This window comes from Mastigoproctus giganteus, chromosome 9 (assembly GCF_048544385.1).
Source record: "Mastigoproctus giganteus isolate SK-2022 chromosome 9, ASM4854438v1, whole genome shotgun sequence".
Taxonomy (NCBI): Eukaryota; Metazoa; Arthropoda; class Arachnida; order Uropygi; family Thelyphonidae; genus Mastigoproctus; species Mastigoproctus giganteus.
The window spans coordinates 196,639,696-196,652,356 of record NC_143583.1 but is presented as its reverse complement, the minus strand read 5'-3'; the positions used below and the strand labels follow the sequence as shown (position 1 = coordinate 196,652,356).

The following is a 12,661-nucleotide window of genomic DNA, read 5'->3' as shown; positions in this document are numbered from 1 at the left end:
AGCTATGGCCATAGCGTGCCATTTTAGGAAGGATGTAGAGTTGCTAGAATGAGTACAGAGAAGGACAACAAGATTTGTGAGAGGAACAAAGGGGTGTGCTTATGAAGAAAGGCTTAAGTTCTGTAAGTTGCAGCATCTAAAGACCAAGCACCTGCGAGGTGATGTGATTGAGGTGTATAAGGCCTTGAATGATTTGAGCAGGCTCAATGCTGACGGCATACTTCCACTTGCTCAGATTTGAATCTATGCCTCCTCAGGTTTGAGGGGGCATAGACTCAAATTGAGGAAAGACAGTTGTATAATAGACGTGCGGAAGTTTGCCTTTAGCCAGTGGGTTGTTGATTGCTGGAACTGACTTCAATCTGTTGTTGTGGAAGCTGATAGCTTAAAAAATTTAAGCCTGACTATACAAACATTTGGAATGAATGGATCAGTGTTTGTTTGTTATTTGGTTTTTAGGAGCATTAGCAACTAAGGCCATATTGCTCCGGGATATGCAGTGGACATTCCCTGACTTTTCTGCATCTTCCGTATTTGGTGGTGACGGGCTCGAACCCCGGTCTAATCAAGAAGTGTGTGCTATGCACTGCTGCTCCTTCCCACCTGGCTACAAAGGTGCCTTAATGGATCAGAGAAATGGTAAGGCTGTGTTTTTTTTTTTTTTTTTGCCTGATGCTGTATAAGCTTGCTTTCTTCCGCATCATATGCCTCAATTAATGCTAATGCTAATGTTACTTTAATAAAATAAAATAAGATGATACAGTAAATGGGACTATTACAATAAGTACTAAAAGAAATAAAATCAGTTAAAACAGTTAAAAACTAACAATGCTAAATCATGAAAATAATCTAAAATACCGGAAATCTGAAGCTTTCGGAGACAACTGTCTCCTTTCTCAACAGTGTACTGTTGCTACAATGACACATCCTTAAGTAACAGGCCCATGGTACTCATGTGACTCACCAGAAACACCATCAGTATTCTCTATTTGCACACCGGAAACAGAAGTGACCCGGGAGCATGCCATGTGGAACCGATCATCGCGTCTGAGGACAATCGCCTCAAAGAGGGGGTGTAATCGCACACCCCTATCCCTGTTAATAGTATAACAGGATGAACTGATTCGCAAGCTCTCGGGCCACTTGAGTTCCCAGAACCCATGTGCGCGATCAGTAATGATGGATCCTCAGGGGAAATTCAATGCTGCTTCTCCCAAAAACGTTCCGCCACAGCAGACCTAGCATAGTTTGCAGTCTTAATAGTGGTCAAATGTTCCCCCAGACAGTCTTTTAGACGTCGCCCTGTCTTCCTCCCCCCACACAATCCAGGCACTTAATCTCATAAAGTACACTACTGGTGGAATCCTGGGGTCTTTTGACCTGAGACACCACTGCGTGCAACCTCTGTCCCAGAAGCTGCACACAGCAGGTCTAACACTCCCGTAGTGTCCACGCCACACGATCTGAAAGGCCCGGATAGTAGGGAATGCAAGCAGTAGCCTAGTATGTATTAGTATCTTGTAAGATCTCCTACAAGATACTAATACATATAAAGTTACTCGGCGTAATCCATTGTCTAGTTTGGAAAGACAAGTTAATGGTATCATACAAAGTTAGTATTGTTGTTGTTTTTGATTTTTAGGAGCATTAGCAACTAAGGCCATATTGCTCTGGGATATGCGATGGTCATTCCCTGACCTTTCCGCATTCGGTGGTGACGGGCTCGAACCCTGGTCTAATCAAGAAGCGTGTGCTACGCACTGCTGCTCCTTCCCACCTGGCTACGGAGGCGCCACAAAGTTGGTATAAGGCAGGTAAAATATCTAAAGAAGTGTATTGGACTTTACATGCTTCAGGATGCCGAATTCCTCAGTTTTATGGTCTCCTGAAGACCCACAAGGTGGGTGTTCTGTTGAGACCGATAGTTTCATTTGTGGGTAGTCCCACCTATGCCTTATCGAAATTTCTAGCTAGGATTATTTCGCCTATAGTAGGACGTTCTGGTTTTGTGGTCAAGGACAGCAAAGAATTTGTAGGGTATGTAAGAAATCAGATTATAGGGGATGATGATCTTATGAACTCCTTCGATTTGATTTTTTTTTAGGAGCATTAGCAACTAAGGCCATATTGCTCCGGGGATATGCGGTGGTCATTCCCTGACCTCTCCGCATCTTCCATATTTGGTGGTGACGGGCTCGAACCCCGGTCTAATCAAGAAGCGTGTGCTACGCACTGCTGCTCCTTCCCACCTGGCTACGGGAACTCCTTCGATGTGGTATCATTGTTTACATGTATCCCAATTAAACATGGGGTTCATTGTGTAAGATCAGCCTTAGAACAAGATGATGTTATTAGTTCCAGGTGTTTGTTAAGCATTGATGACATTTGTAAAGGGGTGGAGTTCTGCTTTGCCAGCACCACTATAATTTTTCAAAATGTTATGTATAAACAGGTCCATGGCACGGCCATGGGTTCCCCCATTAGTGCCATAGTGGCTAATCTAGCTATGGAGGAACTAGAAGCCAGGACTTTCCATCAGTTAGATTTTCCCATGCGCGAATGGAAGAGATACGTTGATGATACGTTCACCATTATAAAGAAGGGGAGGGAAGATGAAATTCTTAACTTACTTAATAGCTTCTCTCCATTTATACAATTCACCTCGGAGGTGGAACCAGCTGGTACCTTCCCGTTTCTTGATGTCCTGGTTATTAGAGATGGTGCTAGAGTGAAGACTATAGTTTATAGAAAACCAATGTGTCGTAGTCAGTATGTCCATTACAGTTCAGCACAGGCTTATCAACATAAAGATAGCGTAGCTCGGGCATTAATATATAGGGTGTGGTCCCACTGCAGTACCCCCGAGGATAGGGAAATGGAAGTTAGTGAGATCATGGCAGACCTTAGTAAGTGTGGTTACCCCCAGAGGGTCTTGGACAAATATGTTTATAGGATTGGCTCCAATCACCGGGAACCACCTCCCTTGGTGGCTGCTGCTTACATTCCCTACTATCCGGGCCTTTCAGATCATGTGGTGCGGACACTACGAGAGTGTCAGACCCGCTGTGTGCAGCTTCCGGGGCAGAGGTTGCACACAGTGGTGTCTCAGGTCAAAGACCCCGTAACCCGGGATTCCACTAGTAGTGTAGTTTATGAGATTAAGTGCCTGGATTGTGGGGGAGACAAGGCAACATCTAAAAGACCGTCTGGGGGAACATTTGACCACCATTAAGACTGCGAACTATGCTAGATCTGCTGTGGCGGAACATTTTGGGGAGAAGCAGCATCGAATCTCCCCTGAGGATGCGGTCATTACTGACCGTGCGCGTGGGTTCTGGGAACACAAGTGGCTCGAGAGCTTGCAATTTGGTTCATCCTGTCATACTATTAACAGGGATAGGAGTGTGTGATTACACCCCCCTCTTTGAGGTGATTGTCCTCAGACGCGATGATCGGTTCCACATGGCATGTTCCCGGGTCACTTCCATTTCCGGTGCGCAAATAGAGAATACTGACGATATTCCTGGTGAGTCACATGAGTACCATGGGCCTGTTACTTAAGGATGTGTCATTGTAGCAACAGTACACTGTTGAGAAAGGAAACAGCTGTCCCCAAAAGCTTCGGATTTCCGGTATTTTAACGATTTTAGCATTGTTAGTTTTTAACTGTTTTAACTGATTTTATTTCTTTTAGTACTTATTGTAATAGTCCAGTTTACTGTATCATCTTATTTTATTTTATTAAAGTATTTAATTACTTGGCTGGTGTTTGAGTATTAACTTTTTTGAATCTGTCATGGAAAAACAATAGTGTTCCCAGGCAGTACAGATAAAAAAAACATAATGCAGATAGTATTATTTTCTGAAACTATATAAATACCTATACTGAAATAGCCTTGCTTCTTTACTAATCCTATGCCATTAAATGATTTTTAAAAGCATCAAATCTAAGCAAATATGGTTACTTTAAAATAATTTTTAGTAATATTTATTAAAAAACATGCCTTGCATGATTTTTCCACTATTAATACTAACAGCCAAATAGCTGTATTTTGGAACTATTTGGTTCTGTTAGTATTAGCACACAGAAAAATGCACCTTTGAGTTTTAAGGAATGATGGATTCTCCTTCTTGGCAATGTTATTCAGTTAAAAACAATATTAGTAATTTTAGGTCAGCATGTGGGATAAATGCAGTTATTTCTAAATTGAGCAGTGAGCCCCAGCTCATTTATGGAGGAACAATAGTGTTTCCTGACAATACAGATAAAAAACAAAGCAAACAGAATTATTTTCTGAAACTACATGAAATTATTCATCCACCTCTGAGAATTTTTCTGTAATAAGATTTTACTGTATATGCACATTTCTCAAAAGAGCTATCTGCACACACATTTTTTATCCTAACTGAGAAAATACAAAAATTAATTTGCACACTTACCATGAAAAAAATATCTGTAATTTCTTTTGATGGTTCTGAATAAATGGTACCTACAAATTCATTTCCAGGCTGAAATAAAAATAAGAGAAATGATAAAAAAACAGTACAAAAAATCTATACACAAAAATAAAAGAGTAAAACTGTTCCACTTACATTATTTGATATTAATGAATTCTGAAAGTTTATTAACTCTTTCAGAAGTGTTATCCCCAAATGTATGTAAGCACTAGAGTAAAGGAGAGGAGATCTGCTAAATGTAGAGCTGCTGGAACGGGTACAGAGAAGGGCAACAAGATTAGTGAATGGAACAAAGGGTTGCTCTTACGAATAAAGGCTTAAGTTTTGCAAATTACAGAGTCTGGAGACTAGGCACCGGCGAGGTGATCTGATAGAGGTGTATAAGGCTTTGAATGGTTTGAGCATGCTCAATGCCAATGGGATTCTTCATCTTGCTCAGAATAATCACCTCAGAGGGCATAAATTCAAATTGAGGAAGGACGGATGTCGGATAGATGTGCGGAAATTTGCCTTTGGCCAGCGGGTGGTTGGTTGGTGGAACCGACTTCCAACACTTGTTGTTGAAGTTGATAGCCTAAACAAATTTAAAGCTCAACTGGACAGGTATTTCGAACGAACGGAGGGGTGAAATGGGAGTGGTGCGTGTCTTTTTTTTTTTTTTTTTTTTTGGCTGATGCTGAATAAGCTTGCTTTCTTGCATCATATGCCTCTACTAATGCTAATGCTAATGTCTCTTGATTCACCATAGCAAATGTCTTATGATCTCTGGTAGCTTTGAACAGCAGCTCAGTATTCAGTCTCATCCAATTCTTGATGTTATCTAGCCATGATATGAGTCTTCTCTTAAACCTTTTCTTCCCTCATTAATTAGCTGTGGAACTGTGTCTTTGTTATTCTGCGGTGTTCGAAGATACACTGTTTTTCTTTTCTTTACATTCTTCAGCAAATCACCCGTTCTCCAATTCTCTGCAGGACATTCTCATTGGTCACCCTTGATGTCCATGGTATCTTTAACATTCTTCTGTAAGTCCACTTTTCAAGTGCTTCTGGTTTCTTGAAGGTGTTAGTTTTCAGTGTCCATGTCTCAGCACCATATAACAAAACTCACCCTCATTAAATGGATTCTAAGGTGAAGCAGATCCATTGCACAATGCAGATCTCATTTTAAGGAAAATACTGCCTGATCATTACAATCCTTTCTTTTATTTCCATATCTGGTTCATTTTTGTCATTGATCCAGCAGCCCAGATGTTTGAACTTGTTGACTCTCTCTCTCTCTCTCTCTCTCTCTCTCTCTCAGCCATCCATTTACATGAGAGGAGGTGTTGGTTTCACCCCATTAAGTACCACGAGCTTAGTCATGCTGGCATTAATCCTGAGGTCCATTCTTTCACTTTCCTCATTCACACGATTGCTGCCATTTCATTTTTATCTAAAAAGAATTTAAAAATGGGTTTGCCTCTTTATCCTGACTCTTTGGATAACTATCTAAACAATACAGACTTTATCTGGTGCTTTCAACTTTTATCATCTTAGTGGCAATGATACATTAAATCTTTTATCTTGTTAACTGTAGGACCACTATAGGTGCAACTTGCATAAATCAATTCCATTTCATTACCTCACTATTTTATATATTTTTAGAAATGTTTTTAAAAGCTTACCCTTACTCTGATTAATCTAGGATCTACTTTGTTTAAAACATTACTTAAAACTAATTAAGAATTCATGAATTTTTGAAGCTCTTTAACAAAAGCAAATATGCACTGGAAAAGAACATGTACAAACCTGTTTAAGCACCCCTCACATAAAAGTGCGATGCTCACTGAACTTTTTAAATTTAACTTCATCCAGAGTAGAGAGAGAGAGATGCATAGTATAATCTAATTACCAAATATATTGTTTTCACAAATATCTATTTAAAACAAACAAATACCGGTAAGTTTTTGCATTACAACAGTTATCACCTCGTCGCTCATAAAAATCAGTCTTATTTAGCCAATTCTTAAATGCGTATAAGTACAACTCATCCAATTTTCATTAAATGAAGAAATTAAAATTTTGACAGACAGATTATAAATAGAAACTATCCATCCACTTAGCTTGATTTCACAACATTATTTCAAATAGGTTTTTTATTTGTATCTCATATATTGCTCAATGGCATAATGCCTTGTAAGCTTGTTTAAAAATAGAGAATATAGAATCATTGTTAAACAAATTTATAAGATTAGGTCAATATTCAAATTTTAATCTTTGGAACATAATTTAATTTAGAATATTTCATGTATGCAATACAGTCCTTCCTATTAAAAATGGCACATCATGCAATTAGGTTAGGTTACAAATTTCATTCTCTAACACCAGTATAATAAACATCCGAACTATATTTATAAAAATATTAACAGTAGCAACAAAATAAAAAGTTTCCACAGAAAAGTATATAAATCTTCAACACCTACATTTAATTATGATTACTGATATTTCAAATTCATGCAAAAACTCCTCCACACCTGTTCCCAATCTGCCCACTGTTTTAAATACCATTAAGTCTCATGTGTCAGTTGCTAATCCTTTATTTGCTACACTTTTATTAAAAGTCTTTCCAAATTTTGGGCTCTAAAATATTTTAACTTTGACTTGTCTTTTGCAGCTCAAAATAACAGTAGATTTAGTTTCATGCATTGCCTACAAAGTTTCAGAGTGCATGAGTACCCAGTTATTTTGTGACTTTTAGTTGGGGGGAGAGTCTTGAAAACATGATTGATGCATATATATGCTTTTGTTTAAGAGCATCAAAGTACACAAATTTTGAATTTTTTTTTTAACTGATATGTTTAAATAAAACAATAACTTGATTAGACAAAGGAAAGGCAAGCTTTCTAAAACATTTATAGAATTAATAAGGGAAAAAACATGATTTTCAGCATTTCTCATTTTTATTCTATAATTATTTAATATTAAAAATTATTAAAACATAAAATACATACTATTATAGTAGAGATTCCTTCAGTCCTTGATAATGCAATATAGCCATTAGTGCTGGACCTGTATCTCTCCAATTTATGATTAGCTTTAGCCTGGTCCCCTTCATACTTTTCATCATCTGTTGAAATCTAAATTAATACAAACCAAAAGAAAAATTTTATTGTAAAAAATAAATATAACTGAATCAAATGCAATAACCATAAATCAAAAGAATGATCCTATAGAGGATGTTTTATTATTATGCAACACAATTAAGGGGACCTCGGATGAAAATAAGTAAAAAATTTTGTTGAGGATTTTTCTGTGATTATTAGATTATCATTATAATTATGTAAGCTTAAACTCATTTTAAAAAAAAAAAATTTTATAAATAAATAAATTAAAATTAAGATAATAATAATAATAAAGTATATGGGCGAAATTAACATGGGAACATTCTGTATAATTAGAAAATTTCAGTGAACAACAATTATATATGCAACGAAAAGTTGTAATGGGATAAGGAATAGTCATTAGGAAAATATCTAAGGGCGAGACCATATTTCTCAGAAATATGGCGAACATTCGACTTACTGAGGGGAGGTCAGGTCAAAATTCAGGGGAAATTTAGGTAAAGTTTGGATATATAAGGACTGTTTCGGTGGCAAGTAAGCGGAGTTTTTCAGAGTCAGCAAGTTGTGAAGCAGTGAATAAGTTAGTAGTCGAGAAAAGTCGTGGTTGGGAGTTGTAGTTAGGTGCAGATATGTAACTAGTAGTTCAAAGAGAGTAGATAAATTTATAGTAAGTGGGCTGTTTAGTATGAATAGGCCACATTAAAGTGAGTTTGACCGAGGAGAATCTTGGATAATAACAAGGAATCTGATGTGGAAGCTATTAAAGAAAGTGCCAGAAGATCAAGGAGCTGGTCCAAAAACTCGGAGAAATGAAAGTTATTGTAAGTACTGTTTCGTATTATTATTCCTAGTCAAGGAAATAATCCAAAAAAAGGGAGAAAGGCATTTTGAAATCCTAACTGTGATAAATTTGACTAGCCTAGGAGGTAGCTGAATAATCAAATTGGATGCCGTAAAGAACTATATATAATTCAATTTAGAATGAGATATAGAATGGACTTGTTGAAATTGTCTATCCCAGTGGGGGAACATCTGTAATATGGAAAAGTTTTCTTGGGATAAATTTTGTATGTATTTAAGTGTTTCTATAATTAAACATGCTAAATTTTTCATGTGTATTGTCAATTGTCTCACTAAATTTTCTAGCTAAATAAATAAATTGCCTTATAGTTATCAGATAAAATTAATGTAAGTGAAGAAAATTATGTATAAATAAGTAACTAATTATTTATATATAATTGTACACCAAAGAAGGAGTACGCCTACAATTGACATGCCTATTAAGAAAGGAAGTCATACAATTATTACACAAAAATCTAATTTTTGTCTGATAATCACAGACAGAGTATTAACTTGAGTAGCTCCCAGCATGGGATCTACTCAAAATACCATTCTTGTTGAGATGGTCCTGAGTCACATCCTTAACCACAGACTCCATGATCCCCCCCCCCCCAAATCAAGCTCCTACCCTATAGTCAGTCAATTCTTCTTTGGCACCACCTTTGTGGATCAGGGAGACTTTAGCACTTTTCCAGTCCAGGGGGATCTTTTGGGAATCTAATGATGTTCTCATTAACATTCCCAATGGTTTGATACACTTATGCAGTCTTTCTAACTATAACTGAATATATACCAACTTTGCCTTCCCTTAACCTCCGTGCTTTTCACAAATGCTTCTGAAATCATAATATCACTTATTTTACAGAAATTTGATGCATCATTCCCAAATATTAAAACTTATTTTCAAATGAAAATATCATTCAGAAGTATCTACTCAGCTCAAGGCATTCCAGTACAACTAATTAAGGAACCTATTTGATTTATTCTTTTTTGTATTCACACACAAGAACTCTCTATTCCCATTCATAACTCTATTTGCTAGTATTATCTCACAATCAGCTTTTTGCCCATCTTACATCATCAGTGGTTTTGTTACACATTCTCTTGTAATGCTCATACAAATCAGAATCTTGTGTCTGTAACATTCCCAAGCTTGATTATTTTGCTCAATAAACTGTTAACTTCACCTGTCATCCACTTTTGAATCTTATGTTTAAGAACCTGACCACTGGTCCTAAAACATTTGAATCAAAATCCCTTGAATATTTCCCATAGCATATTTTTATTCAACAGCATACAGTATTCTCTCCAGTTAATCAAGCCTAAGAAATATTTCATTCCACTGCAATCTCCTTTCCTAAAATTTAAGCTCTCAAACAGATTAAGTTTATTTAGATACAAACCACTTTATGGTATTATAGTCACTGCTTGTTATTGATCCACCCTCCCAGATGACAAGTTTTTGATGCAGTTAAGCTGCTCGCTCTCGCTCGCTCTCTCTCTCTCTCTCTCTCTCTCTCTCTCTCTCTCATGATGATTTATTAACTAATATTAATCATAATATTTTATATTTATTTATTCTTTTACCTCCCCCTTGGATCATAGATAAAGATTTGGAAATGAGAATTACCACTAAGTTACTAAAGCGATTACCTATAAATCATTTTGTAATGTTCCATTTAAAAAATATAAAATAACATGGATAAAATAAACAGAGCACAAATACCCCATAAGATATTTTCACCAATGGTCCAAGTGGATTTGTATACATTAATAACAGCAAAGAAATTTAGACTTTCTTTTAATCAGTGACTGGCATAGAACAACCTTCTCAGCTAAAGGAAAATATTTCATGACCAGTAGAGAATTGACTGTCCTAAAATTAATGCAAAAAAACAGTCCCTCAAGAGAAGGAAACACATTATGATGGTTTCTTATTAAGAATGTAGAATCTGAATCACAGTTCCTTGGCATATGATTTCAATATCAACAATTTATCTTGTAAGACTGGGATATGAAACAAGTTGGGTTTCTGAGCCTCCTAGGTTTCTGAACAGTGCATGTACCCTGATTTAGACATCAGTTGAAAGCAGACATCAGTTGAGGAGGAACAAAGTTCTCCTCATCCTTGTTTGGATACTTTTCATACAGTATGCACTTGCCATTTTACTTAGTGAATATTAAAGAGCAATACAGTACATTATTAGAAAGGAGTATACCTCAATATAGTACGTGGAACACTTCCGTATGATACCCTCCAGAAATTAAAACGGAAAAAACGAAAAAATCGACAACTTACCGGTACATTAAAGTAAAATATAAATAATTAAATAATTAAAGTAAAATATAAATAATTAAATAATCAATTTAACACAATTAAAATTCAAATTAACGCAATTAAAAGAATCTAACGAAAATATTCAAAACGATTTTCCTTCCTGAAGCTGACAATGCTTTTCGACCGACTGTCAGTGATCACAGGAATGAAAATTCCTGTGATCACTGACAGTCGACATTTTCACAGGAATGAAAATTCCTGTGATCACTGACAGTCGGTCGAAAATGTCAGCTTCAGGAAGGAAAATCGTTTTGAATATTTTCGTCAGATTCTTTTAATTGCGTTAATTTGAATTTTAATTGTGTTAAATTGATTATTTAATTATTTATATTTTACTTTAATTATTTAATTATTTATATTTTACTTTAATGTACCGGTAAGTTGTCGATTTTTTCGTTTTTTCCGTTTTAATTTCTGGAGGGTATCATACGGAAGTGTTCCACGTACTATATTGAGGTATACTCCTCTTATTAATTTACTAATATTATTATCAACGTAGAACATATTGAGTATTACAGCTCTGATTCATACTATCTAATTATTAGAAAGGAAAAAAGTACAAATATGACCATAATAAAACATCTAGAAAGATTTGCTGAAATTGTTAGCCATCATGCAAACTTTATTCTCTGGCATAACTGTCAGTCAACCTGTATTGTTTGGCCATATTTCATACTTTTTTTCTTGTCATTTTCACTTGCATACATACTTGTTTTGTACAGTTTTTTAATCCCAAAATTGACTAAAAATATGTTTTTGCAGATTTGTGTTTTTTTCCCTTTTTTAATTTTTTTTTCAAATCAATTAACTTTGTAAAATCTCATTTTTTTAATGGGATTTTACAAAGTTAAGGTTTCCTGAAACAGCCAATCAAATTATTCTCATAACCAGCCCTCTTCGAGTTTAACTTCATTTACTGTTCAATGCCTTATAGGTAGACATCATATAAACTACACTTTTCATTGATTGTTCAACTTGTGATTTATCAGAACTCTGGCACTCTCTCTTATTCTCTTAGCAGTGCAGATGGGCTGCAAGAGTAGCTCATGGTGTCTTATCAATGATATACAGGAATTTTTCTAGCAGGGATAAGGAGGTGATTATTCCCTTGTATAAGGCAATGGACAGGCTACACCTTGAGTACTGTATACAGGTCTGGAGGCCTCATTTCAAGAAGAATGTAGAGCTATTGGAACGAGTACAGAGAAGGGCAACAAGATTAGTGAATGGAACAAAGGGTTGCTCTTAAAGAAAGGCTTAAGATTTGAAAATTACAGTGTCTGGAGACTAGGCACCGGTGAGGTGATCTGATAGAGGTGTATAAAGCCTTGAATGGTTTGAGCATGCTCAATGCTGATGGGATTCTGCCTTTTGCTCAGAATAATCAAATGAGAGGGCATAAATTCAAATTGAAGAAAGACAGAGGTAGGATAGATGTGCGGAAATCTGCCTTTAGCCAGCGGGTAGTTGGTTGGTGGAACAGACTTCCATCTCTTGTTGTGGAAGTTGATAGCCTAAATAAATTTAAGGCTCAGCTGGACAGGTATTTCCAACGAATGGAGGAGTGAAGTGGAAGTTTTTGTTTTTTTTTGGCTGATGCTGCATAAGCTTGCTTTCTTGCATCATATGCCTCTACTAATGCTAATGCCATTATTTTTTTTTACTTTGATCCAAGCCTGAGGCAGGATTCGAACCTGCAACCTTTGGGTTGCCAGGCAGGCACTTGACCCACTCGGCAGGCTCTCTCTTATTATTACTAGAGACTAATTGCTTGTTTGGGAAGTAAGTGTTCCTTATTTTATGCATTACATATTACTACCAAATACATGTTTCCTTAAATATCTAAATGTTCAAACACTTAACATATACTGAGGAGGCAATCCCTATGGTGTAACTGCCATTCACAAATTCAAATTCTCATTCA

The 12,661-nt window shown here is 36.2% G+C and overlaps 1 protein-coding gene across 1 annotated transcript in view; it reads right to left on the bottom strand.

Moving 5' to 3' along the window:
* The window catches only part of LOC150081006 (venom factor-like), a 785,003-nt gene that overhangs the window by 601,248 nt on the left and 171,094 nt on the right, over window positions 1-12,661 (bottom strand). Inside the window, exons 11-12 of the mRNA XM_090382066.1 lie at window positions 7,449-7,574; window positions 4,441-4,509 (exon numbers count right to left, since the gene is read on the bottom strand). Of these exons, the coding sequence (XP_090238192.1) occupies window positions 4,441-4,509; window positions 7,449-7,574 (195 nt within the window). The remainder of the gene's footprint in view (window positions 1-4,440; window positions 4,510-7,448; window positions 7,575-12,661) is intronic.